The sequence below is a fragment of the Nomascus leucogenys genome, chromosome 4 (assembly GCF_006542625.1).
Source record: "Nomascus leucogenys isolate Asia chromosome 4, Asia_NLE_v1, whole genome shotgun sequence".
Taxonomy (NCBI): Eukaryota; Metazoa; Chordata; class Mammalia; order Primates; family Hylobatidae; genus Nomascus; species Nomascus leucogenys.
Genome location: NC_044384.1, coordinates 108,437,326 through 108,464,701, shown reverse-complemented (window position 1 = coordinate 108,464,701; position 27,376 = coordinate 108,437,326). Strand labels below are relative to the sequence as shown.

The window sequence follows — 27,376 nt, the reverse complement described above, 5'->3', positions numbered from 1 at the left end:
GGCCTTAGGCTTCCCTAAGTGCAGAAACTCATAACTGGGCATGTCCCTTGAGGGACCCTGGGAACTGATTGTGGGTTGTTGAAAACATGTTGACTCCTATGGGGCATGGGCTTCTGAACCAAGGTGGCCCTCAGGACTACTGATGTGAGGACTGCTCCCGTGGAGGGGAACTGCTGACACGGCCCTGCTGGCATGCTGAGCATCTATCTCCATCCTTCTAAGAAACTCTGATGCCAGGTATGATCTGTCCAGGTCTCAACTTAATGTCCAGTTGAACCCAGGAAAAACCCATGGTGGATACAGCTCTTCCTCCCCTCAGCCCTCTCCTACCTACTTCTAGGCTTTTATCCCACGTAGGTGGAACTGTGATATTAGTCCAGCTAGTCAAGATGAAATCCAACGAGCTTGCTCACTTCGCCGTCCTGGGCGCTTTCCCACTGCCATGTCTCCCTAGCTAACAATCAAGATTAAAAGGCACCTGGGTTTTGACGACCAGCTCCCCTTCCTCCCATCCAATAAGAAGACTTGACCAAGATGCTTAGAATCATTTAATCAATGTTTCAAACACACCCTTCACTGGGCTACAGGTAAATTTCACTGGGATGGAAACAGATGAACCACCCAATCAAACAGTACATGATTACTCGGTTTCCAGAAATCTGGATACCAGAAAAACTCAGTAGGAAACATCAGGATCACCTAGCCAGAGGTTCCCTGTGATTCTTTCTTTCCTTCCTCCTCTCCTCTTCCTCCTCCCTGCTAAGGAACTTCTCCAGGGGTACAAATGTTCAGGATGGGAGAAGGGGAAGTCAGGTCCCTTATCTCTACGGCAAAGAGGAGTGCTGTGACACCACACCCCAGAGGCAACAAGATGACGTGGAGGCACAGGCCTGCTCAATAAATAGTTCCCAGAAGTCTCCACAATGGGATTAATGGGCCCAGGGACGCTGAACTGCAGAAGCCACCCTCCCGAGGCCAGGCTGTGGCCCGCTCGCTACGTGCTGCACACCAGCACATCTGCAAAGGGTCCCAGGAGGATCTTGTTGAAGATGCAGCGGACCCACACCAGGTAGGTGGTGAAGGGCTTGATGTTCTCAGTGAAGGTGTGGTTCTGCAGAGCCAGGATGTAAGGCACGTAAGTGTTCTCCCCCTGCTCCTGCAGCCACACCTCGTACTTCACCTCCCTCACCTTCAGGTATTTAAGGTTCCATGGGATCTGCCAGGAGACAGTGAGGCGGGCCTCGGAGGCGCCATGCACTGACGCCTGGCACCGTGCCTCCCGCACCTTGCCTGGATATAGGCCGACTGTCCACTTCTGCTTCCATGGTCCTGGCCGGCCCTTCACCACGCGCCGTATGGTTTGAATGAGGGATGGGATGTCCACCTTGGTGTCCTGGTAGATTCGGAAGAGCCACTCGGGGTTCCGGCAACAGAGATGCCGTGGGACCTCACGGCTTTGCAGGATACGGGCTTGCTCAGCCCGGTCCAGGTGGGTGATGCCCCCCTGATCCCAGGGCCGCTCAGGGTGTGTGACTGTGTTCTCTGGCATCATGTTCCGCCAGGCTACATACTGGAGGTCCATGCCAGGCAGCATGGCCAGCGTCTTATAGGGAGTGTAGTGGTCGGGATTGACAGCATATGGGAAGAGCTCTACCACAGTTGCCCCACGGGGCAGGAAGAGGGTGGTGACCAGCTGGGCCCCATGCATGCTGACCAGCATGGAGGCATTGCTGACCAGCCGCACAACATCAGCAAAGGTGTGGTCCTCCAGGGACACTGTCACTGTCTTCATCTGGAACTCCTGGGCCAGTGCCAGCAGCAGCTCTGCCTCATTCAGAATGAGTCTGTTCTGGGTTCGGCTAAAGACCAGAATGTACTCCTCGCCTAGGGGCACTCCTGTGTGGCTCACGTTCAGCTTTTCTGTCATGAACCGTGCAAACTGCCGGATCTCATTGCCTGAGACGAGGATGTTGGCCTTTGGGCCCTGGGGCTGCACAAAGCCATATTGGTACCAGGTAGTGATCTTGGAGAGGCCCACAAAAGCATGGGAGAAGCACAGCAGCCGGCCCAGGGTCTTCAGCTGTGCCCGCAGGAGAGGCTGCTTGGGGCTAAGCAGCTTGTAGAGGTCGAAGTGTGCACCCTCGCCCCAGCCCTCCATGAAGAAGAGCCGTGCCTCGTGGGCCAGGCCGGGAAACTGCCGCAGGGTGTAGAAGAGTGGCAGCAGGTCGTCGTGAAAGACGTGCATGAGGTTGTCGGGGTTGAAGCGGTTGGCGATCAGGGCCACGTCTGGCACGAACACCGGCTTGGGCATGAAGCGCAGGGCAGCAGCAGGCAGCTCCACGAAGTTGAAGTACTGAGTGTTGTGGTCCTCCACGGTGGATAGGTCAAGCAGGGCTGGCTGGAAGCGCCGGGAGCCCAGGTTGGGCAGCATGACAGAGGTGTTGCCATGGAAAAAGATGAATTCCTCAGCCTCGTTGGAGTAGCAGAGCCACTTGAAGCGGCAGATGCGGTCTGTGTGCGTGCGGCCCGTGCACACCATGTGTGTGCCGCCCTCCATCAGGATCTGCAGTGCCTTCGGGTAGTCGATCCTCAGTGCTGGGGCTGGCTCTGTGGCCTGTCGGCCGAGGGCCAGCTCCTCCTCCAGTGTGGCTGCATGCTCACGCAGCCGCACATGCTTCCACAGGACCGCTGCCAGCACCGACACCAGGAGGGCGTTGAACACCGCCGAGAGGTGCATCCTAATGCCACTGTGGGGCCCTAATGAGATGACGGCCACTGGGAAGCACCACAGGCCAGGCGGGCTTCACCCATCCCTATGGGCATCCTGAGAACTGGTGAAAGCCTGCAGGAGGAGAGAAGGAAAAGAAAAAGTAATTGGCACAGTCTTCCTGGCATCATTACAAGCTCCTGTTATGTGCCAGGCACTGTAGCTAGGCTCTGTGTGCCCGCTACAGCCCTGGATCCTTGCAGCCATTGTGCACATTGGTAGGCGTAGTAGATTAGACCATTTTTAAAATATTCACTCCCTCCCCATCACCTCCATGTTGGAGAATGCATCCCCACACCTGACTTTGGGCTTAGCCATTTAACTTGCTTTGGCCAGTGAGATGTCAGCAGACAGAACATAATCAAAGGTTTGGAAAGTGTTTGGGCTGGCCTTGCCCTCTTTATGACACTGCCATAAGAAAAATGTATTCAGGCTAACTTGCTGGCCCCAAGAGGAGCGAGATATGCATGAAGCAGAACTGCTCCGGCCATGCCCTGTTCTAGTTCAGCTGATTGCTCATGACTGAGTGGGCCCAGCCAAGAGCAGCAGCGCGATCAGCCAAACCCAGCCAAGATCAGCCAACACATAAGACATCGGGGCTGAGCAACAGCTGATTAAACACCTCTGAAATTCTGGGGCTGTTTGTGATGAAGCACTGCTGCAGCAAAAGCTAACCAAGAGAGGTATCTGTGATGACAGGCCTTAGGAAAATCCCTTGCAGGAGCCTGACATTCCTGGACTCTGGGTAATGACTTTTCCTTAAATGAGAACAACTGGCATTGGAGATCTGTGAACATTGTTCCCAGGTTGCACACCAAGACCCTGGTATGCCGCCTCTGAGAGACACACACACGTATGGTTAGCTAAGCTTTGCTCCTGCTTAAAGCTCCTTTAGAAATCATGCCTGCTGGCTTTTAGAATCCCTTAGGAGGAGGGTAGAAACTCATCCCCTAAGTGGTAAGATAATTGTATCTGGGTATCATCACTGAAAAATGTTTTGTATACTGAGGCAAAAAAACCCAATAGGGTTTTAAATGCCCTCTCCCATATACACACACTGACAGAGAGGCCTGGCTAGGGGTTAGCATTTACTCCCTCTTCTTGTGATATTGTGAAGGGTATCATGCCTGCTCTGGGACCCAGGATTATTCAGACAGTTGAAGAAGCTCATCCTTAGTAACACAGGAGCAGCGCAGGTAACACCTGACACCTGCAGGGCACTGCACCGGGAGTAGCTGCTCCTTTATTCCCTTGTGGCTAGGTCCTGATGCAATTCCTGCCTCCCTGCAATGAAAAGAATCCAAGTGCATCTTGCCTAGAAAGAGAAGGTGTCTTTAGCTAGGTTCCCTAAGAAGTAGAGTCAGGGGCAAGGATTTGAATCCAAACAGTTTGAGAAATTATCCCATGAAACACCTGTAGGGGAGTGGGAAAGTGAGACAGAGAAGGGACCAAAGCCAACATATACAGGGTACATTAATGAGCAGTTAATGCCATGTGTAGCCTTCCTCCCATGATCATATGCTGGATATAGTATGGAAGCTGGGATACATGTCTATCAACTTCTGTTGGGCATTACTTAGTTGAAGGTCATTCCTGGAGGCATGAGATCTCTTCTGGCCTACTCTTATCCAAAGGTTGAGCCCTGACATATGAATATATTATATACTCCCCACCCCCAAATTTCAGGAAATGAGAATTATCCTGACCAAGTATCATACACTCTAGCTTTTTTTTCCTAGTACACTTTATTCTAAGTTCATTAACAACAACAAAAAACAAAACAAAACAAAAAACCTGCCCATAATCATCTTAATTAACTTTCCAACCTACTCACCAGGTTGGCAACTTACTATTTAAAAAATACTGGTCTACTCCAGATGTTCTCAAGCCTGGCTGATTACTGGAATCCTCAGGAATAGTTGCTAAATAAAAATCCATATTCCCAGGCACCAGTCCTGGAGGTTCTGATTCAGTAGGTCTGGAGTATGGCTCAGGCATCTGCATTATTTGTTTCTTTTATTTCCTGCCTTCTTGTGAATTACTTGAATTCCACTTTGATTTATCAGTAGTGTTTTTGAGTATATCTCTTGATACAGATTTTCTAGTGGTTGCTCTAGGCATCATACTATAATCTGTAACTTATCACAGTCTACTGGTATTGACATTTTACTTTGCGAGTAAGTGTAGAAACTTTACCTCCACCTAGGTTCTTTTATAATTATCTTATGTGTTTCCTCTACATATAATGAGACCCACATCAGACAGTAATTTTGGCTTCAACTGTCGAGCATGATTTCCTCAAGAGGGAAAGGATCATCTATTATATTCACCCATATTTTTACTCTTTATATTCGTCCCTCATTCCTGATGTTCCAGGTTTCCTTCCATTCCTATATCCCTTCTTTGAAGAACTTCTGTGAGTTTGCTATTCTTTTAAGGTCAATTTCCTGGCAACAAATTCTCTTAGTTTTCCTTCATGTCGAAATGTCTGATTTTAGCTTCATTCCGAAAGGATATTTTCACTGGGTATAGAATTTGGGGTACAGATTTTCCTCTTTCAGTATGTGAAAAATGATGCTGTGATACCTCCTCTGGCCTCTGTGACTGCTGATGAGGAACTGCTACCCTTCGAATTGTTTTTCCCTGGAGGGAATGCATTGTCTCCTGCTGCTCTTAAGATTTTGTTGAGTTTTCAAAAGTTTGACTCTGAGGTGCCTTGGTGTGGGTTTCTTTGGGTTTATCCTCTTTGGGGTTTGCTCAGATTCTTGAATCTGTAGGCTCATGCCTTCCTCCAAATGTGGGAAATAGTCATTATTATCCTTGAAAACTTTTTCAGCCCCACACTGCTCTCCTAGGACTCCAATTACACCAATGCTAGATTAAAAAAAAAAAAAATTGTATTGGCCGGGTGTGGTGGTTCATGCCTCTAATCCCAGCACTTTGGGAGGCCAAGCCAGGTGGATCACGAGGTCAGGAGTTCGAGACCACCCTGACTAACACGGTGAAACCCCGTCTCTACTAAAAATACAAAAAATTAGCCAGGCGTGGTGGCAGGCGCCTATAGTCCCAGCTATTCGGGAGGCTGAGGCAGGAGAATGGCGTGAACCCAGGAGGCGGAGCTTGCAGTGAGCCGAGATCACGCCACTGCACTCCAGGCTGGGCAACAGACAGAGTGAGACTCCGTCTCAAAAAAAAAAAAAAAAAAAAAAAAAAAAAAAAAATTGTACCGTCCCACAGATCTCTGAAGCTCTGTTAATTTTTTTCCGGTATTTTTTCTCCCTGTTATTCAGACTGGATGATTTCTATCATTCTGGCTTCACGTTCACTGATTCTTTCCTGTGTCCTTTCCATTCTTGATTGAGCCCATTCAGTAATTTTAAATTTTTGGTTACTCTATTTTTCATATCTAAAATTTCCATTTAGTTTTTATAACTTTTTTTTTTTTGCTAAAACGTATCCTGGACATTTTGGTCATAATGTTATGATACTCTGGATCTTACTTAAATCTTCTATTTTAGTAGCTTCTGTTAAAACTGTACTGGTGGGGGAAAGGAGAGCACTGACTCTTTACTGTTGGGTGGGGGTGGGCAACCAGGCTCCCTACTCAGCCTCCACCAACACCATCGTGGCTGGGAGGGTGAAAGATACTCAGCACAGAGTGTGTGTTGGGGGTCAAAACCCAGGCTCTGCAGTTGGCCTCCAATGACACCCTGGGATGTGGATGGAAGTCTAGGCCCCAAGAGGACTATGGCAGTGAAGGATGTATGTTACTACTAGGTGGTCATGAAAATCTGGGCTTCCCATCAAGTGGGGAGGCTGTGGGGCAGCTGGTTACCGCTAGGCAAAGGTGGAAGTCTAGGCTATCTGATATGGTTTGGCTGTGTGTCCCCATCCAAATCTCATCTTGTAGCTCCCATAATTCCCACGTGTTGTGGGAGGGACCTGGTGTGAGATGACTGCATCTTGGGTTGGGGGGGTTCTTTTCTGTGCTGTTCTCATGATACTGAATAGGTCTCACTAGATCTGATGGTTTTAAAAACAGGAGTTTCTTTGCACAAGTTCTCTCTTTGCCTGCTGCCATTCACGTAAGATGTGCCTTGTTCCTTCTTGCCCTCTGCCATGATTGTGAGGCCTCCCCAGCCATGTGGAACTGTAAGTCCAATAAACCTCTTTCTTTTGTGAATTGCCCAGTCTCAGGTATGTCTTTATCGGCATGAAAAGGACTAATATGCCATCCATCTGGCCTTCACTAAAACTGAGGGGTGGAGGGGGAGGCAATTTTCCCTGGTGTTTTGCAGGAATGGGATATTTACAGCAAAAAAAAAAAAAAAAAACAGTTTGCTAAACTGTTTCTTCTTCCAGTCCTTTGACAAAAGAGACCAAGCTTCCCTGGGGCTTTGTTTTGTTCTGTGCTCACTGGCATTCCTGGATTGTGGGCTTCTCTAGCACCAGGGTAGAATATATAGGAGGCAAGAAGAAAACCCAGAGAACTCACCATTACGTTGTTCTGTGAGTTCCAGGATCCCTAGTTGGTTCACTCTTTTCTCCACCTTTCAGTCTTCCAGTGTTTTATATATAATGTCCAGTATTTATAGCTATTATTAGTAAAAGGTATGGGGATAAATTTGTCTACTCTATCTTGACCAGAACCTGAGGTATCCTTGGCATCCTGCTTTTTTTTAACCAAGCTCTCAGGTGATTCTGGGGTACAAACAGATTTGAGGAAAACCAAGTAGCTCTTAACCAAAGAAGCAGGCCATGAACCACATTACCACTTACCAGTTTAAAAGCTTGGAAATGTTTTCCTATTTCTTTTGTATATAAATTAGAGTAGGCTCAGTGTTATCCTTATAATCACATCACCATCACTCAGTTGCTTTCTGATACATCTTGAGTCAGGAAGATGATCACCATTTAGCTGGCACAAGAACCCACAACCCCACTGCCTAAGCTGTGGGCAGCAGTGAGCAGCCTACATGTTAGTTATGCCTTATTAATAGCAACAGCTAGTATGAGTTACTGTTCTGCTTTACTTCACTGCAAAATATCTTTTGGGTTTCAACAACACCTGTATGCCCATAGGAGTATGCTATGCATGTGACTCTCCCCTATCACGTACTATGGGGGAAGGACAAAGGGCCAAATGTTGCAGCCGGAACCCTGCAGAACTTCAGATCAGGTCTATCACTTTGCTGTGTGACACTGGACATGTTGCTATGCCTCTCTGGCTCCTGGGTGCCTGGATGATCAGATAAAGCATCACGCTGACCTTGGCTTCTCACCTGTTTATCAATCAGCTATGAAGCAGGATGCCAGCAATAAACATAAGGCCAGCTAAGCCAGGATACAAAGGAGTGGCTTCATTTTTTGTTCTCAGAAGGGAGAAAGGAGAGGTGACTCCCACTCAGGCAATCCTGTCTACCCAGAACCTTAGAAGATGACCTTATTTGGAAAAAGGCTCTTTGCACAGGCAATTAGATAAGAATCTTGAAATGAGATCATACTGGATGAGGATGGGTCATAAATCCAATGTGACTACCCTTAAAAGAGACAGAAAAGGACACACAGAGAAACAGAAGGCCATGTGAAGATGAGGACGAGACTGGAGTGACGCAGTTATAAGCCAAAGAACCAGCCCGGATGACCAAAACCATTAGAAGCAAAATAGAAGCGAGGAAGGATTCTCCCCTAGAGCCTTCAGAGGGAGCATGGCCCTGCTGACACCTGAATCTTGTACTTCTGGCTTCTAGAACTGGGAGAGAAAAAATTTCTTTCATTTTAAGCCACTAAATGTGTGCTAATTTGTTGCAGCAGCTCTAGGAAACTAATACAGGGACCATAAGAATTCATTTGAAAAAGGGGTTCTGTGCTCTTAAGAAGGAATTCCATTGCTACAAAGGTTAACAACCACTAAGCAAGACCTCATTTTACCCAGAGAAGCAATTTGCCCAACGTCACACAGCAAATCAGGAATAAGAATGGAAGTGTTCTAGAACACACACACCTGCTGCAGCGCTGCCTCCCAGTGGGGATGACTGGGGAGACCAGCAGGTCACCAGCAGGCCCAGCTGTGCAGCTTCTGTTTCAGGTTCTCATGAAGTTAGGTCTCCGCTTCGCCATCCACCTGCCTAGCTCCAGGGCCTGGGCCAGTCTGATACGGATGAGCTGCTCGAACTCTCTTGAGGGATGGGGAACTTGTACCTAGGACGGTCAGAACACCTCAGTCTCAGGAAGCCAACTCCATACATTAGTTTGACTTGTGGATTTGCTCTTCTGGAGACATCTTTAAAGGTATCACTGATCAATCAGTAGCTATCACATCATCTCCCAAACCAGCCTGGCTCTCAGCTTCCAATGCACTACTGGTTGCAGGTAGCTCCCAGAAGAGGATATGCACTGTCTGGATAAGTTTGAGGATAAAAAGACAGAAAGACTCAGGTTCAAACCCCAGCTCCTTGACCTACTGCATGTCCTTTCTAAACTCAGGCTCCTCATCAATGAAAATGGGGGTACAGTACCCACCTCACAGGAATGTGGAGGTCAGAAATGATGTATAGTTGAATTTTGTGAATGGTGATAACCACTTTTCACTTACAAAAACCACAATTTCATTCCATCAGGTTCAACCTAACAGATGCAGTATATAGTGGAGAGGAAAATAAAAAGGTTTTAAGGCACCAGATAGCTAATAAAGGGCCACTGGGATATAGACAAAACATTGGCATTTTAAAACATTTTGGACATACGTGGCTGCCTTCATCTGACTCAAGGCAAAAACTGATCAGTGGTGAGGCAGGCACTGTCACTTTTCATCACAGTCATTTGAAACAAAGGATTTTATAGCTAAGCAGGAGAAGATTCCTTCCAAAGAAGATGGAGACAGACCAGACAGTGAACGCTGTCACTATGTCATTGGCACCTTGGGCCTGGTCAGTCGCCAACCCTCTGCTTCTTGGGCGTCCAGGTCGAGTGTACTGACAAGACAACACAATGGAAACTATTGCTTCCCCCAGCAGCCACGGCCCTCTGCCCTCTTCCTTTTCCTAACAACATCCCTAGTGTGTCCAGACAGCCACCCTCCTGCTGACACCCACGAGGCTCAGAGAAGCTCAGACCTTGCACCTCAGGTGGACTGTCAGCAAAGCCTACTTCTTCGGCCAGTTACTGGCCCAGCCGTGGCAAGTTACCTGAATGGGACCAATTCAGCTGAGGAATGAGGTGTCACATGTCATGTTCCTACCCACTGGACAGAAAAAGAGGGTGTTGTCCCAAGGCTGCTGGCTGCCATCTGCTGACCATGCGGAAACCAGCTTGAGGCAAAGACAGTGCCTAGGACGGCATGGCCAAAGAGATACAGAGGACCCTGGTGACATCTCCGAGCCCCATCTCTGGACATCCTGCTGTGAGAAATGGTAACTCCTCATTGCTAAAGCCAGGTTGGGTTGGGATTTTGGCTTCCCACAGCCAGAACATTCCAACTGGTATGGAGGGAGAACTTGTTTGCAAAGTGTCATGCGCGAGGCAAACATGCAGGGTCTGGCTGCGTCTCCTGTTCCTGAGCTCTGTGCTCTAGCCCAGGGGGATTATTTGGCATCAGTTTCCCCTGGACTCTTCTATAACTTGGGCAAATGAAGCCCCCTCCCTAAGAAACCTTTTCATGAGACATGAAAACAATCAAATAGAGGATCTGCGACAATTTTCTATACAGGTGCCACCTGCCAGTAGGGAATGAGAACTAAGGCCACCAAAGTGTCACAAAATGGGCAGAAGGTGGGCCTCAGTGAGCCCTGCAGTCAGGAAGTGCCAGACCCCTCCTGAGGAGCAAACAAGTCCTCTGGTGTGGCTGTTTCCTGGAGCTTTCAGAGGGACCGAGATGTGATATCTGAACAGTATAAAGGCAGGGGCTAGGAGGCAGTCCAGGGAATGTGATCCAAGAACATCACACAGCCCAGTCTGGTTGGAATGGATGGTTCACAAGGAGAAGTAGAGAGAAACTTAGAAAAATCAGCTGAGGGTGTGAAGCCAGATCAAGGAGTTTGAACTGTATCCTATAGGCAATAGGGAGCTATTATAGGTTTTGGAGCAGAGCAGGCTGGAGGTTCTCTGGGAGAACAGAGGTAGAAAAACCAGTTAGGAGCTCCCAAGGTCAGTCTCCCCATTTAACACAAGAGAGGAGAGCCTGAGTGTTAGAATGGGGGGCCTAGAAGGTAGTGCACAGAGGAAGCTGGTGGGTCACACTCTGCATGAAGTGGGCACAGGAGCATGTTCCTGATGGCAATTCAAGTCCCAAAGTCTGCAGAAGATTTAAATTTAAATAAATTCTGACGAACTCAAAGCTCATCCTTTAATAAAACTTCCACTCATTCACATCTTAATGGGCCTTCTTGGTGGTGAGAGAAGAGGATAAAGTCACAGCTATCTTGAGGGCCCTGCAGAAAGGAGAATATAGTGGGGCCCTGACTTCATGTCCTTCATTCAGGTCTTCAAGGCTTTTGTGGAACACAGGCTGAGAACTTCTGGGCCAGCCACAGGTGAGAGGCCAGAGCTCTGTGGCTGCCTTCTTAGCTGGGTTTTAACAGCACCTCCAGTCAGCCTTGTTCATCTCTAGGGGAGTGTCTCTGTCAGCATAGAAACCCTGCAGCTGAGAAATCTAATTAAACTCAGTGTTTCCTCAGTCTTTTCCAACCCATACACTCATGATAATAAAGAGAAACTCTCTCATGCCCCAAACTGACGTGTAAAGTTCAGTATCCCCTTCTCCCTCATTCCTAAGACTCTCTTCTGCAAAGTCTGCTCCTCAAGACCAGTGGATTCCATCAGCCTTTACTATCTGAAGTCGGTATTTTATATCAACATCTATCTATATATTTTACTTTTCAATGTAAAATTATATCACTGCACATGCTCTTTCAAATAGGCATGCCCCCAACTGGACATTCTCCATACAACCCCACCAGCTAAGAACTACTGTGCTGAACCACACTAAAGTGCTGATATGACCATTTTTGACCAGTGTCCCATGGTCCTGCCATAAGAACCAGCTATCCTTACCACCACCATGGTATGGACAGTTCTTCTCAAGAGAGGACACCTGTGTGCCCAGTAAGACATGCCCTCAGCTGGAGTTCCGACATCTGATCTCTAGGAGGAAAGAGGAGAAACCAGGAGCTAGAAAGAAACCAGAAAGAGGGAGAGTTCATTGACATTTGAGGTTAGGAGAAGAAAAAAAAAAGGATAAAATAAGAAAAGGGAGAAAAGGTTTAAAGAGAATGGAAATACAGCGAGGAGAGACTGTCTTACCAGGGGGTGGAAAGGAGACCACCCTGAGATCTTCAGCTCAGATCTAGACCAGGGAACTGAAGAGGAACTCACGCTGGGGTGGCAGGGAGGAAGGCACCAGGGAGGAACATGAGCAGGAGGAACAGTGGGAATATTTGTGAGTGTTTACCCTAAAGGAATGACTGGACTGACAGGTGTAAGAGGAACTATGTCAAGCACAGTTCAAACACTTTTTGTATACACAAAATATCAAGGTGCTAATTTCAGACACTGATTCTCCTCCCACAAAGTATCTAGTGATAACTGTCATAGCTAAGGAAATGGTTGGAATTATAGGCGTCCCTAGTTCAGTTCACCAAGAAGGCCTGGAAACAATGACAGTGCAGTAGCAATCAGTATACCCAGCACCCAGATCTGGGTTTCTAAAAATCTTTCTCTACAAAAAGGAACCAGAGCTCCTTGCAGAAACGGTTTATTCCAGGGCTACGGCAGGGAAAGTACAAGACAAGCTTGGAACATTTTGTAGTGCCAGAATGTAAAAGTATTGAAAAAAAATGATGGGGAGACAGTGAAAAGGCACAGGAGCCAGCATGAAAGAGTTCCCAACAGCTAAATCTTGGATAATTTTAGTACCAAAATTAAAAAGTAATAGTAATGAATTATAACCCATAGAATAAAATATCCATGAGTCAATATTGATATGAATAAATAATTAGGAGAGAAAGGACAGATCTTCCTTAGAGAATTCCAATTAAAAAATGTAGAGGCAATCATGGAAATAGAAGATCACCATTTGGCAAACATCACAGTAATAACTGTTGCAGGCAAGATCTGCTGATAGATGCTAAAATTAGTGGGTGAAAAAGTATGATGAGAGAATATTTGCATAGTCTCAAAGATTCTTCCCATGAGGTGCACATTAATTACAAAGGTAAAAATAGAAACTACAGTAGAGAAGCCTGGCAGACATGCCCTGAACCAAGTAATCAAAATTAACATCACCTGTAATAACATATTGACGTAACGTACCCCTTTATATGATGCACTAAGACAGGACCTCACTTCTGTGGTTTTCTTGCCCAAAATGCGTAACTTCAATCTGTATTTCTAAATGGGGATCTGTGATTCTCGTTCCAGTTCTAGCTCTGAATAAGGTCTGTAGGTTAGCTAATAGAAAAAACCTTAAACCCAGATTAAGGGATGTTCTGCCAAATACCTGGCCAGTACTTGACAGGGCTAAGGTCATAAAAGACAAGGGAAGATGGAGGAGCTGCCTCAGATTGGAGGAGACTAAAGAGACACAGCAACTTAATGCAGTGTGGGATTCTGGTTTGCATCCTGGACCAGAAAGGGAATATTAGTGGGACGATTTTGAATAAGGTCTATGGTTTAATGTGTTGTGTGAATTTCCTGGTTTTGATCATTATACTGTGTTCTATAACATGTTAATAGTAGGGGAAGTGGGGAGGAGTGGTTTATGTAACTTTTTTGTAAGTCTAAAATGTATTCAAAATAAAAAAGTTATTTTAAATTATTTATTTTTAAAATAAATTAGATAAGAAACGTGAGTTTTTGTTTTGTTTTGTTTTTTTGAGACAGGGTCTCACTGTTGCCTTGCCCAGGCTACAGTACAGTGGCATGGTATCAGCTCACTGCAACCTCAAATTCCTGGGCTCAGGCGATCCTCCCATCTCAGCCTCCCAAGTAGCTAGGAGTATGGGCACGGGCCACCAGCCTGGCTAATTTTTAAATTTTTTGTAGAGAAAGGGGTCTGGCCATGTTGCCTAGGCTGGTATTGAACTCTTGTCCTCAAGCAATCCTGCCTCAACCTCCCAAAGTGTTGGAATTACAGGTGTGAACCACCGAACCCAGCTGAGAACATGAGTCTTTATAAATGTTAATGACATGTAAAATGACATGAATGTGGTTTGCTCTAAAATCCTCCAGCGAACAAAGTAGACAGACAGAACCCGACAGGGGGATACTGATCACTGTGGAGGATGGTGGAGTTCTTTATATATTTGTACTCTTTTGTGTTTACTTGACATAATAAATAAGTTAAAAAGGAAACAATAAAGAATTAAAGAAATCACTATTTATAAATTACAAGAGAATTCTGAAGAGTAAACAAGAAATAAATTGATATTCAGAAAAAACAAAACTAGGCCCTCTCTGGAGAGACGGGAGGCAGATGCATGCCCTATAAGCTGATGCACATTTTGCCCTGATCAAAGAATAGCTTCCAACAGAAGCTAAAGCCAAAACAGACCCAGGGAATATCAGCTAGAAGAGAGGAAAGACTTACCTCCAATGTGAGTGGGCATCTCAGCCACCAGGCATCATCTCTCTAGTGATCATTCTGCCACCTGTCCCTCTCTTAAGCAGAATTGGCAGCAGGTGGGGATATGGGGCAGTGGCCGCAGGCAGGAGTCTAGGGTCCACATCTGCACCTGGCTGACTGTACATGCAGTGGCCAATCCCAGCAAAGCACTGAGATCAGGGCCTTAGGGCAAAGCTCATAAACCAGGAAACATGGGTGGGGGCCTGGTGAGGCAAATTGGCAACTAAGCAGAGACTAGCCTTCGAGACTGGGGGACATGGGGGCTGCTTCTAATTAGCTGCTAAGTCTTCCCAATCCCCCAGTCCCTAACCCCTCCTAACTACCATCTTCCTATCCCCACTCTCAGGCCCTGCCAGAATAGTGTTGATGGAAGGCAGGACAGACTGGCCTGCATGGACCTGCACTGGGCATTTCAGGTTTCTGAGTTACCCTTCCAAGGGGAAAATGGGAAGAAAGGTTTGCTGGGGATGGACAGAGCAACATTTTGCTAGAAACAGCATGGTGGTTAGAGCATAGGTCCTGGAGTTCTGATTGCCTGGGAGTTTCTACCAACTTTACCACTTACGAGCAGGCAGCCTACACCACTGTCTGATGAATACCCCACTCCCATACCCCTCAGGCAGGTTAGCTTTGAGACATGTTCTACACTGGCTCCCAGGGTTCCCCAGTGGGATTGAGCCCCAGCTGTCCACACTGGTAACAAGCGTGACACACACACTTTTTGGCTGCCTTCCCTTCCCTCTCTCACTTTCTCACTCCCCATTCATGTTTACAAGTCTATTGGGACTGAATACAAATCATCTACTTGCTAAAGAATCCTTGTCTTAGGATCTCAGGATCTCTCCTGGGAGACTTAAAAAAAAAACAGATCTAGTCCTGAATCCAGAGGAGAACCTTAATAAACATAGATATTACTGTATTTTGTCACTATGGAGACACGGAAAGCCACCCTTGCACTTCTACCTACTGTGAATTAGGTAGCCAAAGTGTGGTAGTAGGAAGCCGACAAGTACTTGGGCAGTCAGTGGTCACTACAAAACACTGTCAGTCTATTTCCCACACTCCTGTGGCACCTGCCCCTCCTCCCAACAGCCTGCATAAGCCAGCCGAACTGAACGATCATGCAAAATCTTCAGGAAGGTTTTCAAAAGACAACAGATGGAGGCAAGGAGTATATTAATCGGATCTCCAGCCCTAAAGAGGATAAAGAGGCCTTTCCCCATCACCACATCGAAATGTTCCTGGATAATAAACACACAATTCTCTAGGAGGAAAATTCACAATGTTGGAGAATAACTGGGCCAAGTTGCTTACTGGGCAACAGACCCAGTGATTTCCCCTTTCTCCAGGCCAATTTTCACTGCTGTGGGGCTATCACAGCCTGGAGAGGCTGCCAGTCTCACTGACAACAGAACAGCAGCAAGGAGGCAAGGGAAGTGAGGGAGCCCAGGTGGCCCTCCTTGGCCTTGGAGACTGAAGAGACTTGGAGCTAAGCCGCTGTCTTCCACAGGACTGCGGCCTGGTCTGACTGACACTGTCTGTTTGGTCCCAATGTCTGACTGTTCAGGGCAGTCTGTGCACCAACTGCCTCCCCAGGGCACTGGTGACAAAGGGATAAGAATTCTTTCAGACTGAAGGCCTCCATGCCCCACTTCATCTGTCTCCTAGCTTTGCTGAAATGTGCAGGGGCCAGGATCCCAGCATCACAAGAAATCTGACTGTGCAGTGACGAGGAACTCCCTCTCAGTCCTAAGCAGCCCATCCTCCTTTGTGCACTTACTCTGAGAGCACAAAAGCAGAGCTGGAATGTGCCTCTCCTGCACCTGCTGTCCGTAATCCTGTCTCCCAGTGAACTCACTTCTGAGCAGTCATGCAAGCTCACCCTGTCTGCAGTCAGATCTGGCTAGCACCCCAACCTGTCGAGCTCCTGCTACGTCTCAGTGCTATGCTAGGTCCCTCACACGCATACACAGCCTTGCTAAATCCTTCCTTACCCCTGCTCAGCAGGGTGGTGCACTTTGTCTCCATTTTCCATCCAGAGAGAGGCTCAGAGGCTGAGCCATGTGTCAACAGTCCAGGATTCAACACCAAGCACGTCCACCTGTGCTGCCTCTCAGAGACAAGGGCTGCCCAGATGGAGTCTTGTCATGAGGAGGTGAGAGGTGGCACTTGGAGGCATGGGCCACCCAGGATAATACATTTTGTCTCTACTTAGTGCCTTCCTGAAAACAGAGGCTGATTCTTTAGGATGTGCGGGTGGGCATGAAGGTCCGATGGTCACTGATGCAGAGGACCCCATCGCCCTCTGGGCTTACAGAGCCTCCAATGAGATGGGATCTGTACAGGACAGATGGTCTTTGACACGAGCCATTCCACACAGAGGAAAAAAAACAAACAGATCAGCCCTTTTCCTGCTTGGGCAAGGACATGACAGGTGCCCTAACAAAGGGTCCTCCAGCCTTGCTCCTGCTCCATGCCAGGAGAGCTGCGTGCTTCAGTGCTTCCCGGCTGTCTTGCCCTAAAGCGTTCCTCTATGTACTAGCCCCAACCCTATGGAGTATCATTATTCCCTATTTTTAGATGAGGAACCAGAGGTTGAGGAGGGTCAGTGACTTGCCCAAGGTTACAACAGGTGTGAAGCTTAGGTCTTAACTCAGTGTTCTTGGACTCTAAAGACTGTGTTGAAAACCAGCCTCAAGATACAGAAGATCCAGTCTTCATTAAAGTGGGGCAAGGGGCAGAGAAGAGAAAGAAACACCTCAGACATTCAGAGGACTCAATCAGGGAGGAGCAAGCCCAAATAAGGGCATGCACATCCCACCCTACTTTGCAGCCCAGTCCCTTCCTGGACCCATGACAATGACCAGAGAATGGCACTGGCTGACCAGCTGAAAGTCATCAGACTATGGGGCAGGGAGAAGGGAAGATGAGTGAATGCTGGGTGGATGTGATCACAGTGCCCAGTGGTGAAACTCTTGAAGGAGACGAAAGGGCTTCAAAGGGGACCCAACAACCTTGATCCTTATTTGTTTGCTTTCCTTTAGAAAAGCGGAGGTAATCAAACTAGGAAAAGCTGGCTCTTCCTATCACTCCTCTTACTCGTGCCCTAAGTGGAGTTTTGGCCCCTCCACTGCTCTGGGACCAGCAGCTGATTCCTGTGCTGTACCTCCCATCCCATCCTGCTACCAAGCAAGGATCCAATCAGCACCTAAAACTGATTCCCAGATTACCAACAACTATTAAATATGAACCCACTCTTACCTTGAAACACACACTCAAAATCACCAGCCTCTAACACTTTATGTTCCAGGCAGTATACTGAACACTGTAGGTATATTTTCTCATTCAATCTTCAAACCAACATTAAGAGGCTAACACTATTTCTATTACTCCATTTTATAGATTGGGACACAGAGGCTGGGAGAAGCTAAGTAAATGTGTCCAAGTCCCTCAGCATGTACGGAATGGAGGCAGGATCTGAACGTGGATTCTAAGCACTGTCTTATGCTAATAGCCCAGGCACCATTTGGACCTCATCTTCTTGGCATTCCAGTCCCACACAGACCAGGGTACTCCAACACCACCATGTTTATCTGCCTCTGCCTCCTCTACATTGGGCACCAAATTTAGAGACCAACTGGAGTGGGGAACAAAGGGCTTAGTGGCTCAGCCAGGACAAAGCATGATAAAACAAAAATTTTTTCAAAAGAAAGAGAAAAAAGAAATCAAGAAGAGATTAAAAACATGCCTAGAAAATCCCTTTAGAAACTGAGGCAGACAGGAGGAAGCTACCAATTCACTCCCCAAACCACTTTACTAAGCTCCCAAGAACAGCTAAATGTTATCAGATTCCCAGACTTAGTGAATCCTCCTTTCTAGGATCCCAGCTTTTCTGAGCATCAGAGGATAGTGTCAAAAATGCTGTTGCAACTGCAGACCCCAGTAACAGCTGGGCAGGTGGGGTGGGGCCACTTGCCTTGGGGATCTCACCATGTGAGGCTGGTCATTGGTGCCGGATGCAGGCTGTACTTCTGGGGGCCCTGGTCAGCCCCAGACACAGGCACAGAAAAGCCCATAAGGGCTTTGAGGTTTGATAAGGAGTAAAAGCCTCAGGAATTCGGGGCCCAGAGTAGGAGGTGCACACTCACATGCCTGCTAGGGCCAGAGCCAATGGAGAAAGTAAAGCTGAGGGTGGGCTGTGTGACTTGCAGACTGAACACCTAATGCCAGCTGATGAGAGAATGGCGGGAAAGCAGCCTGGTGGTACCTATCTGTATCAGTCTGCTTGGGCTGCCGTAACAGAATACCAGACTGGGTGTCTTAAATGACAGAATTTTCTCACAGATCTGTCAGGGTTGGTTTCTGGTGAGGCCTCTCTTCCTGGCTTGTGGATGGCCTCTTCTCTGTGTGGTGGGGAAGGAGGAGAGGGGCAGGTGAGCAAGGGGGAAAGGAAGGGAGAAAGGAAGCCAGGAGAGTGAGGTGGGGAGAGACAGAAACACTCTGATCTCTTTTCCTCTTCTTATAAGGATACCAGTCCTATCAGATTAGGGCCCCACGCTTATGACCTCATTTAAGCTTCATTATTAGGATGATCTATCTCTAAACACAATCACGGGGGGGGTTAGGTCTTCAACATATAAATGTGGGGAACATGATTCAGTCCATAGCAATACTCTTCTGATTTTCCCAGAGAAGCAAAAATCTATTTAAAATGTGAAATGTCCTAATTTGTAACTTCTGGCAATTATTCAAATTGAGTGAAGACAACGTGCACCAAGGCCTGGGGCTGCTGGCCTCACGGTTGCCGGGTAAAAACGGATGCTTGTTTGCAAGCTCTGGTCTAAAGCAAATCCCCTGTCCCACTGGCCTCACCATGGCCTGTGCCCGGGTCCCCAGTTTTGTGACTGCCAGAAACAGCTGCTCACAGGTCACTCCTCCACGAGAAGGGTTACGGAGGTGGAGGGACCAGACAGCCAGCACCTGCCAGACCCAGGCTGCAGAAGATCAGGCACGGGCTAGGCCAGGAGGGGGTCAGCAATGGTGCAGAAGGTTTTATATTTTACTTTTACAGCAATTTGACTTTTAAGGATTGTTCACACTTCCAATTGAAAATTATAGAAATCTTATTTTGTCACTGAAAAGTGTTTTTGTCCTAAATGCAGCCTGAAGTACTAGTGCTAGATTGTGGAAGCTTTCAGTCCTGTATTGATTTGTTGTCTTACATGTTGTGAATTAGTAAGGAGTAAACATGTTTCACTAACTCAAGCTTATCCTTGGAATGATCTCTTTCCCCCTCCTTTTTTTTTTTTTTTTTTTTTGGTTATCGGAAGTAGTACGTGGAACTGGTATTAATAACATAATGCTTATTACATTTGCTCCTAAATTAAATATTAACCTAATGCTATTGATAAATTCAGGCATTTATAAATCAGGTTTTCTGACCAAGGTATTTACCCTTTGGCAAAATCTTGGCAGCCTGAGTGGTTCTTGTAAAACTTAACACATTTAATTATCAAGGCAGATTTAACATTTAGTTAAAGGCTCACTTTCTTAGATTAAAACTTTGACATGGGTAGTATCTTCTTGCTTTAGAATAAAGAGCAAAGCAAAGTCAAAGCTGGAGACATTAATCCACCATCAATAGCTGATGACTGTGACTATATTGCCTTATCAATAGAAAAGGAACCCCTTTAAAGCAGGAAAAACTCCAACAGAATTCAAGTCTGTACTACTTTGGTGAGAAGGGTGATGTCAGTCTTTGCTGAGGATAAACCAAGGCTTGAGTGTGGGGCAGGATGTTCGGCCTTCCACCAGCTCATTTGCAACCCTCTCACCGGTTTTCAGCCTCCAAATAACGCAGAAATCTTTGCTTGCCACACAGCCTGCCGTGTCACCTGGCTTTTGCTTAGCACAAATGGGTCACTTGGAAGTGACATGTGCCTGTATTGGCCCTCTCTGGCATCACTGTGTACCAGTGTGGTCATAAACAGGGACGCAAACAGGGAAGAGAACGGTGGGAACCTCTGTTGTGTGGCTCATAAAGGTAACGGAGAACATGCCTACACCAGGTTTTCTAGGTGGAACTGCAAAATCAAATGAAAACAATTCTTACAGGGAATGCTCAGACCCCAGTGTGTACACAGATCCAGATGGACCCTCAGGCCCAATTTGAGAGGGCTGAACTGATCAAGAGAGCTGAAAACACCCAGTATAGGAAGCATAAAACATTCACAAAGAAACATGAGGAAGTGTGCACAACAAGAAATCGTCCAGGGAAGCTGGCTGGAGGGTGGGTGAGTTTTGAGCAAGTTTTTGGAGGTGTTTTGGTGGTGATGGAGGATAAGATAAGCATCTCTGTTATGTGTCTACATGTCCCAATTACTCAAGACTGCTACAAATCTGTCTGCAGCAAGCATCACTGTCTAGTTCTCACAAATGTCCAGCAAACCACGAAGTCTCCAAGCCATGGGCAGTGATGGCCAGGCCCAAAGCCGTGTGCAGTTCAGTGGGCACTGCATACCCAGACAGGTAAAGCCCGGGGAGCCCAGGCTGTGGGGCAGGCACAGAAGTGCCAGGGAAGGCAGGGGATAAAGCTGCCAGGAGACCTGGGTTTCAACAATGGAGCCCTATGGGCTCAGGTGACTACTTGCAAAGCCTTCTGCAGGGTGATGCTTTATGGCAGCCTGGTCCCTGCCAGACACCCAGGGACCCTGAGATCCCACATCAGCAAGCAGAAGGAGGTGACAGGATTAGGCTGAGTTTTCCTTTGGTCTCATTACCACCGTGTCACCCTCAACTCCTCCCTTTCCTAATAATAATGATATTATCATAGCTAAGATCAACTGGCCAATCACTAGATGCCAGGTTCTTCACTTTGCAATGATAATCTTTATTTTATAGATGGTAAAAATCAAAGCTCAGAAAGGTTAGAAAGCCAAGTTTACAGAGGAAGTAAGACTAACCCAAGTAGGCTGGCTACAGGGTCTGCAATCTCCTTTTTATCTGGAAATAATTTTAAACTTACAAAAAAAGTTGCATGTATAGGACAAAGAACTCTCCTACACTCTTACCCAGATTCACTAACTGCTCATTTGACATCTTTGTTTTAATCATTCTCTCTATATACAGTCAGCCCTCTATATCTGCAGGTTCTGCATATGTGACTTCAACCAACTGTGGATCAAAAATATTCAAAAAACTTAAAAATACAAAAAAAAAGTATCAATTTAAAAACAATACAGTATAGCAACTATTTACATAGCATTTACATTGTATTAGGTATTATAAAGAATTTAGAGATGATTTAAAGTATACAGGAGGATTGCGTAGGTTATACACAAATAATGACACCATTTTATAACAGGGACTTGAGCATCCTTGGATTCTGGTATCTGTGGGGGGTCCTGGAACAAGTCTCCCTGAGGAGGGCAACTGTATACAAATTCTATCTCTCTTCTGAATCATTTTTAAATAAGTTGAAGAAATCTGGCCCCTTTAGCCCTCAATACTTTAGCATGTATTTTCTAAGAATGAAAACATTCTCTTACACAACAAAACTTCACGAAATGAATATTGATACTATAATGATAATGATATTATTATTAACATATGGTTTCTATTTTCTGGTCCAGAATCCAGTCCGGGATGAAGCATGGCATCCAGTTATCACCTCTCTCTAGTTCCTTCCGATCTGGGGTAGCTTCTCAGTCTATCTTCGACTTACGATCTTGACAATTTTTAGAAGTCAGGGCCAGCTATTTTCTAGTATATTCCTCAATGTCTGATGTTTTCTCATGATTAGGTTCAGGTTATGCATTTTTGTCAGGAATTAGAGTCTGTATAATTAGTTATTAATACGACCCCACCCTATGTGAATCTTTCTGGGACACTCACCTTGGGGCAGCCAGGATGAGGAAAGACTGAGAACCCCTATACTGCGTAGGATGCTAGAAGGAGTAGGGCCACTTTCCTGGAGTAAAGAAGCCCCTGCACCCATGGCATCTTCAAATACCTGAGTTGCTGCACAACAAGAGTGAGGCTGCTCCTAAGGAGTGGATGCAACCCCTTCTACCTGACTGGACACACATGCATGATGGTGACACGTGCAACCCAAGCTCCAGGCACAAGTGTGGACTGTGGGCACATATGATTCCCATTCTGTCCTGCCCAGCACAGCTGTGCCAGCTGCTCAGGGACCTAGAGTAAGAACTGCAAAAAGAAGTCACAGGGAGGTGGAGCTCAGCATGGTCAGTTGGAGGAAGACTTTTCTAAAGACTAGAGCTGTTTGAGCATGGAGGACCAGCTACTTTGTAGGGCAGTAAGCCCCTGCCTGGAAGTGGTCTAGCGAAAAACAAAAACAACCCATGTGGGCTACTCCACAGCGGGGAGTAGGGCTGGCCATGGTGTCCTCCAAAGCAGGACTCAGTGGATCCGTGGACCTGTTGTAGCAGCATCACCTGGGATCTGAGAAATGCAGAATCCTGGGCCCCACTTCAGACCTGCAGAACCAGAATCTCTCTGAGAGGAGGACCCAGGAACTTGTGTCTTAATAAAGCTTCCAGGTGATTCTTACGTGTGCACAATATCGAGAGGAACTGCTCTGAGGTTCTTCTAACATTTCACAATTTTGCGATATTCAGCAAGGCATTTCTATCTAGCCCAGGTTAAACAACTAACTCAATTGAGAATAACCCTCCCCATAAGTATCAGTAAAGGCTAAATAAATTCTGTTCCCAGCTTTTGCTAAGATGATGCATAAGCCTAAGCTCTGGGGCAATCTGAGAAGCCTGCCAGACTCTAAGCTCCCTCCCTTTTGAGACAAGCTGCCCCAATCCATTCCTTCCCACACAAAGTGCACCACTTGTGGTGTGGGAGTGGCAAGAAATGAGTCCAGGTCTCTTGGCCACAGCTAAATGGACTAAGGATGGAGTCTGGGTCTAAAGCAGCCACCAGTAGAGGACATAGGGAGATGGCCATCCCTGCAGACCAGCAGAGAGGAGGTAGGTCCCCTGAGAAAGGAGCTCCTGAACGGAGCAAATTTGGACAGCATCTCCAGTTCCTTACAATGGCTACTGTGTGACTCTCTTGGAAGCTCTGGGACCCAGCACAACTGTGGCAACTCCAGATGCCACTCCAGGATGTGCCATGATTCCTGCCACAAACCTCCACTGTCAAAGGACCCCAGGGTGTGTTTCATCACTGGGTGTGGCAATACAGCAGACCAGGTCCCCAATCCCTTCCTAAGGCTTAGCTCAGGGCTGAAGAGCAACTACACAGCAAAGAAGGGGCATTCTCTTAGCCTTTTCAGAATGGAGAAAACAGATAAATCTGTAGCATAAGATTGTACCAATGGCAGTCACCACTGGCAGAGTGAAAGATCTGATTCTCTTAGAGGTGCTGGAGTATGTACCAGTGAGGACATGGGAAGCCAGAGAAAACAAAAGGATTGATCCTTGTCCAGGTTAGCTAAGAAAAAAGGATGTTGGCCTCTGGGTAGGGGATAGAGATGAATGGTCTCACCATCTTACTTTACTGAGCACCTACTATGCGGGAGGCGGTGTCTTAAGCCTTTTTCCTGACCTATTTCATTTAAGCCTCACCCTCCAAAGCAGTACCAGTATTATCCCCATTTTCTTTTAACATGAGAAAACCAAGTTTTAGTGGAGTTAAGTACCTTGCTTAAGGTCTTAAAGCCAAAAAGGCGCACCAGGATTTGAACCTGCCTCTCACTAAGGTCTTGTTCTTAGTACTGTGCTCATCTGTCATTAGACTTGGAGGAACACTCAATGGCAGAGAAGCAGAGTAGACTGTAGAGCAGTGACTTTTTATTAGTCAAGGGCAGAGCAGGTGTGGTGGCCCTGGAAATGTAGAACCACAGGCCCTGGACTGTAACTTAGCAACCCAATGCTTCTTGCTGTAATTCCTCCCCACCCAGCCAGGCAGAGAGTACCTGGCTGTGACAGGTGGCTTAGGGAGCTGTGGCCATTCTCTCACCCTAAGGAGAGTCTAGGTAACATACTAGTGTGATCATTATCCCATGTTCCCTGGTACTGTGCTGAGAGGGTTAAGCCATCAATTTAGAATTATAAAACCACTGCCCTTTAAGAGATATAAGAACCCTTAGAAATGATTTCCTCCAACTCTTTATTTCATAAAAGAGGTCCTGAGAGGCAGTGTGAGCTCTCACAGGCAGCCAGGATTAAAATGGCAGAATGTTGGCTCTCAGTCTGGGGCTCCTTCTCCTCCCTTATCCACAGCTCAAGGGCTGCTCTCCTTCGCAAAGCAGATATCAGGCTCAGAGAATTATGCAGCCCCAGAACATTTCCCAGGAGCTAAACGAAGGCATTTCTTCTCATACACAAGCTTCCCAGGTCCCACCCAGCCTGCACCCTCACCCAGCCCTGCCATCCTGCGATGAGACCCTAAAGAGGCCACAGGGCTTGCCTGGGCTGCCTCTTCCTAACACCTCCTCCCCTGAACTCACTCAGGGACTGTCCCCTACAGCTTCACCAGGCATCCAACACCAGCCACAGAGAGGAAACACATAGCCAGGCTGTAGGGTCCTGCCTCCAACCCACTTGGTGTGAGAAGACTCCCTGCTGCAAGACTGGAGGCTGCCCCAGGTCTAACTGGGTTTCAAGAATGCAAGAACAGCAAGGACGATGGGCTGCAGAGAAGGAGAATTACATGGCGCCAGTTCTGGAGCTGGAGATGCCAGGATATGAGTTCCCATCCCTGTCACTTAGCGGCTATGTGACCTTAGGCCAATTCTTAACCTCTCCAAGCCTTCACTTCCTGGCTTGAAAAACACAATTATACCTACTTCACAGGGTGGTTTTGTGAATTCAAAGAGACAGCAAAGGCAAAGCACCATGCCTGACAATTATTTTCTAATATTATTATTAATCATAATGGTAAAATAACTCCTGTTCACTGGTTTTCACTCTCAGCCAGGCACAGTGCTAACTGCTTTACATGCATTATCTCATTTATTCCCCACTACAAACCTGAAGTAAATGCTATTAATTCAATTTTACATTTAAGGAAGTATGCTTAGAGGCATTAAGTGAATTGCCCAATGACACACAGCGATTAAGTGGAGGGGTTAGGATTCAAAACCAAAACTGACTCCAAAGCCCATGATGACATTTGCAGGTTCCACCTTTCACATTCATTATTTCATCCAATTTAAGAAACCCTGGAAATCACGTGATTGGTAGGTCCTGGGGGAAAGTATCCCACTGACAACCAAGCTGAGATTGGCAAGGACCCTTGGAATGGGGGATTTGGTAATCTAATTTTCTAGTTGGTGCAATACTTACTAGAAGGCTTTGTTTATTGCTAAATATTTTCTAAAGCAAGGGTCAGAGCAAGAACTTGCCAACTAGCATGCTTACATGGTCACGGAGGGCCCAGCCACCAGCACCATGCCCTCCTTTCTGCTGAAGATCTCCACTCTCCTCTTCTCGTTCTCGCAGGGTCCCAAGGCTCAGGACGGAACGTGCTGACCATCCCTGGGGATGAGGGGACCTATGCTCTTTCCTAGCTCTGCAGGGACTGAGATTCCTCAAGATTAATATGAAAGGATGAGCTGGAAGATCTGCAAGATTCACGAGAGCCAGAGAGGGCAGCTAGTCCCATTAAAGATGAACCTGGACTCGAAGCACCTCTAACACTTTCTATCGTTAGTCACCACGACTGCTGATATTTGCCACACACTGTTAGACATACTGGGCTGAGGACTTGCCTGGCACTATTTCATCCTCACTGCAACCCCGTGATAAAGGCACTGTACTTTCATCTCCACTTCACAGAGAAAGAAACAGAGGCTAAGAGAGGATAAGTGACTTGCTCAAACGCACACCGCTAGTAGCGGAGAACCAAGATTTGAAGGCGGGGCACATATGATAGTAAACATTTGGTGAATTAAACCTCCTCTGTCTATGCTCTTAGCTACTAAGTCCTATCAAGCTTGCCCCATAACCCTGAAGTCATCCCTTTCCACGCGGAGCCTTGTTTCTCCCAAGAGTAGGCTCTAAGTGTTGACTGGCATAAAGTAGGCGGACACTGGTCGCTCTGCACCTGGTGCAAGACTCCGGCCTGAGGGTCACATACTTTAGCAGAGAGTTCCCATCAGTGAGCGGGAGACGGGTTCCTAAACACACACATGGGGTCAGGAGTTCACTGGGTTCCTTCTTCAGAGGCTACTCCGGCACTGCCAAGCAGGCCGTGGCAAGCTCTTACCACCGGACAAACACGGTAGGTGCCCTACTGGCCCCCAAGGCGCCCAGGGATCAGCTGCAGGCCTGCCCGGGTTCTGCCTTCAAAGTCAGTTCGGGAGGCCCAGGCCCGCTCCGCGCACCTCGCGTGGCTCCCCACCACCCCCGCCAAATGTGCACCACCCATCACCTCCCAAAGCAAAAGCGCCTGAGGACCCGACGCCAGTGCCTGCCACGAGCTAAGGGCTCCAACTGGCAAGCCCCAGGGCGTTGCCCCGGTCCCGGGTCCCCGGCCCCCGACCCTGAGGGTCCACCCCCGCCCCGCCCACCTCCCGCGCCTCCCTCAGCTCGCTTCACACGTCACCCCTCCGTTCTGCAAACTCTCCTGGCTCCCGAAGGCGTCCTAGAACCTCCCCCTCACCCCGGGGCCCGGCACTGCGTCGTCCCCTCCAAGGGGTCGAGGGTTCGGCCCCTCCACTTCAAGTCCCAGGCGGATGTCTGAGTCCGTTCCAGCCCCCAGCGCGTGCGTCTTACCTGAAGCCTGGGCTCCGCGGAACGAAGCCACCTCCGCCGACGCGTCCAGGAGGCCTTACCGCGGCGCCGCTTTCCCACCCCGCCGCCGCCCCCGGCGCCAGCTTCTGGCCCAGGAGGCCCAGGCAGCCAGCGCAGGTTTGGCCGCGCCGCCGGGTTCGCAGCCACCGCCACTTCCAGACTCGCAGGTGTGCGCCGTGCGCCTGCCCGGCAGGCGAGCCCGGCGCGGAGCCTGTGCGC

At 47.6% G+C, this 27,376-nt stretch overlaps 1 protein-coding gene across 3 annotated transcripts; it reads right to left on the bottom strand.

Moving 5' to 3' along the window:
* Positions 1-530: 530 nt before the first annotated feature.
* Positions 531-27,376, bottom strand: POMGNT2 (protein O-linked mannose N-acetylglucosaminyltransferase 2 (beta 1,4-)). Of its 3 annotated transcripts, XM_030812015.1 has the most exons (3): positions 27,140-27,352; positions 8,772-11,935; positions 531-2,842 (listed from the first exon to the last, which is right to left on the bottom strand). In XM_030812015.1, exon 3 carries the CDS (start codon positions 2,735-2,737, stop codon positions 995-997), a length of 1,743 nt encoding a protein of 580 aa, XP_030667875.1. In that variant the 5' UTR covers positions 2,738-2,842; positions 8,772-11,935; positions 27,140-27,352; the 3' UTR covers positions 531-994. The 3 variants fall into 3 exon arrangements, with proteins under 3 accessions (XP_030667875.1, XP_003256976.1, XP_030667876.1); XM_003256928.3 differs by lacking the exon at positions 8,772-11,935 and having other exon boundaries at positions 27,140-27,376; XM_030812016.1 differs by lacking the exon at positions 27,140-27,352 and having other exon boundaries at positions 11,819-11,843.

Excerpts from the sequence above, each read along its gene's own strand:
- POMGNT2 (XM_003256928.3), bottom strand. The coding sequence starts at position 2,737 with ATGCACCTCTCGGCGGTGTTCAACGCCCTCCTGGTGTCGGTGCTGGCA.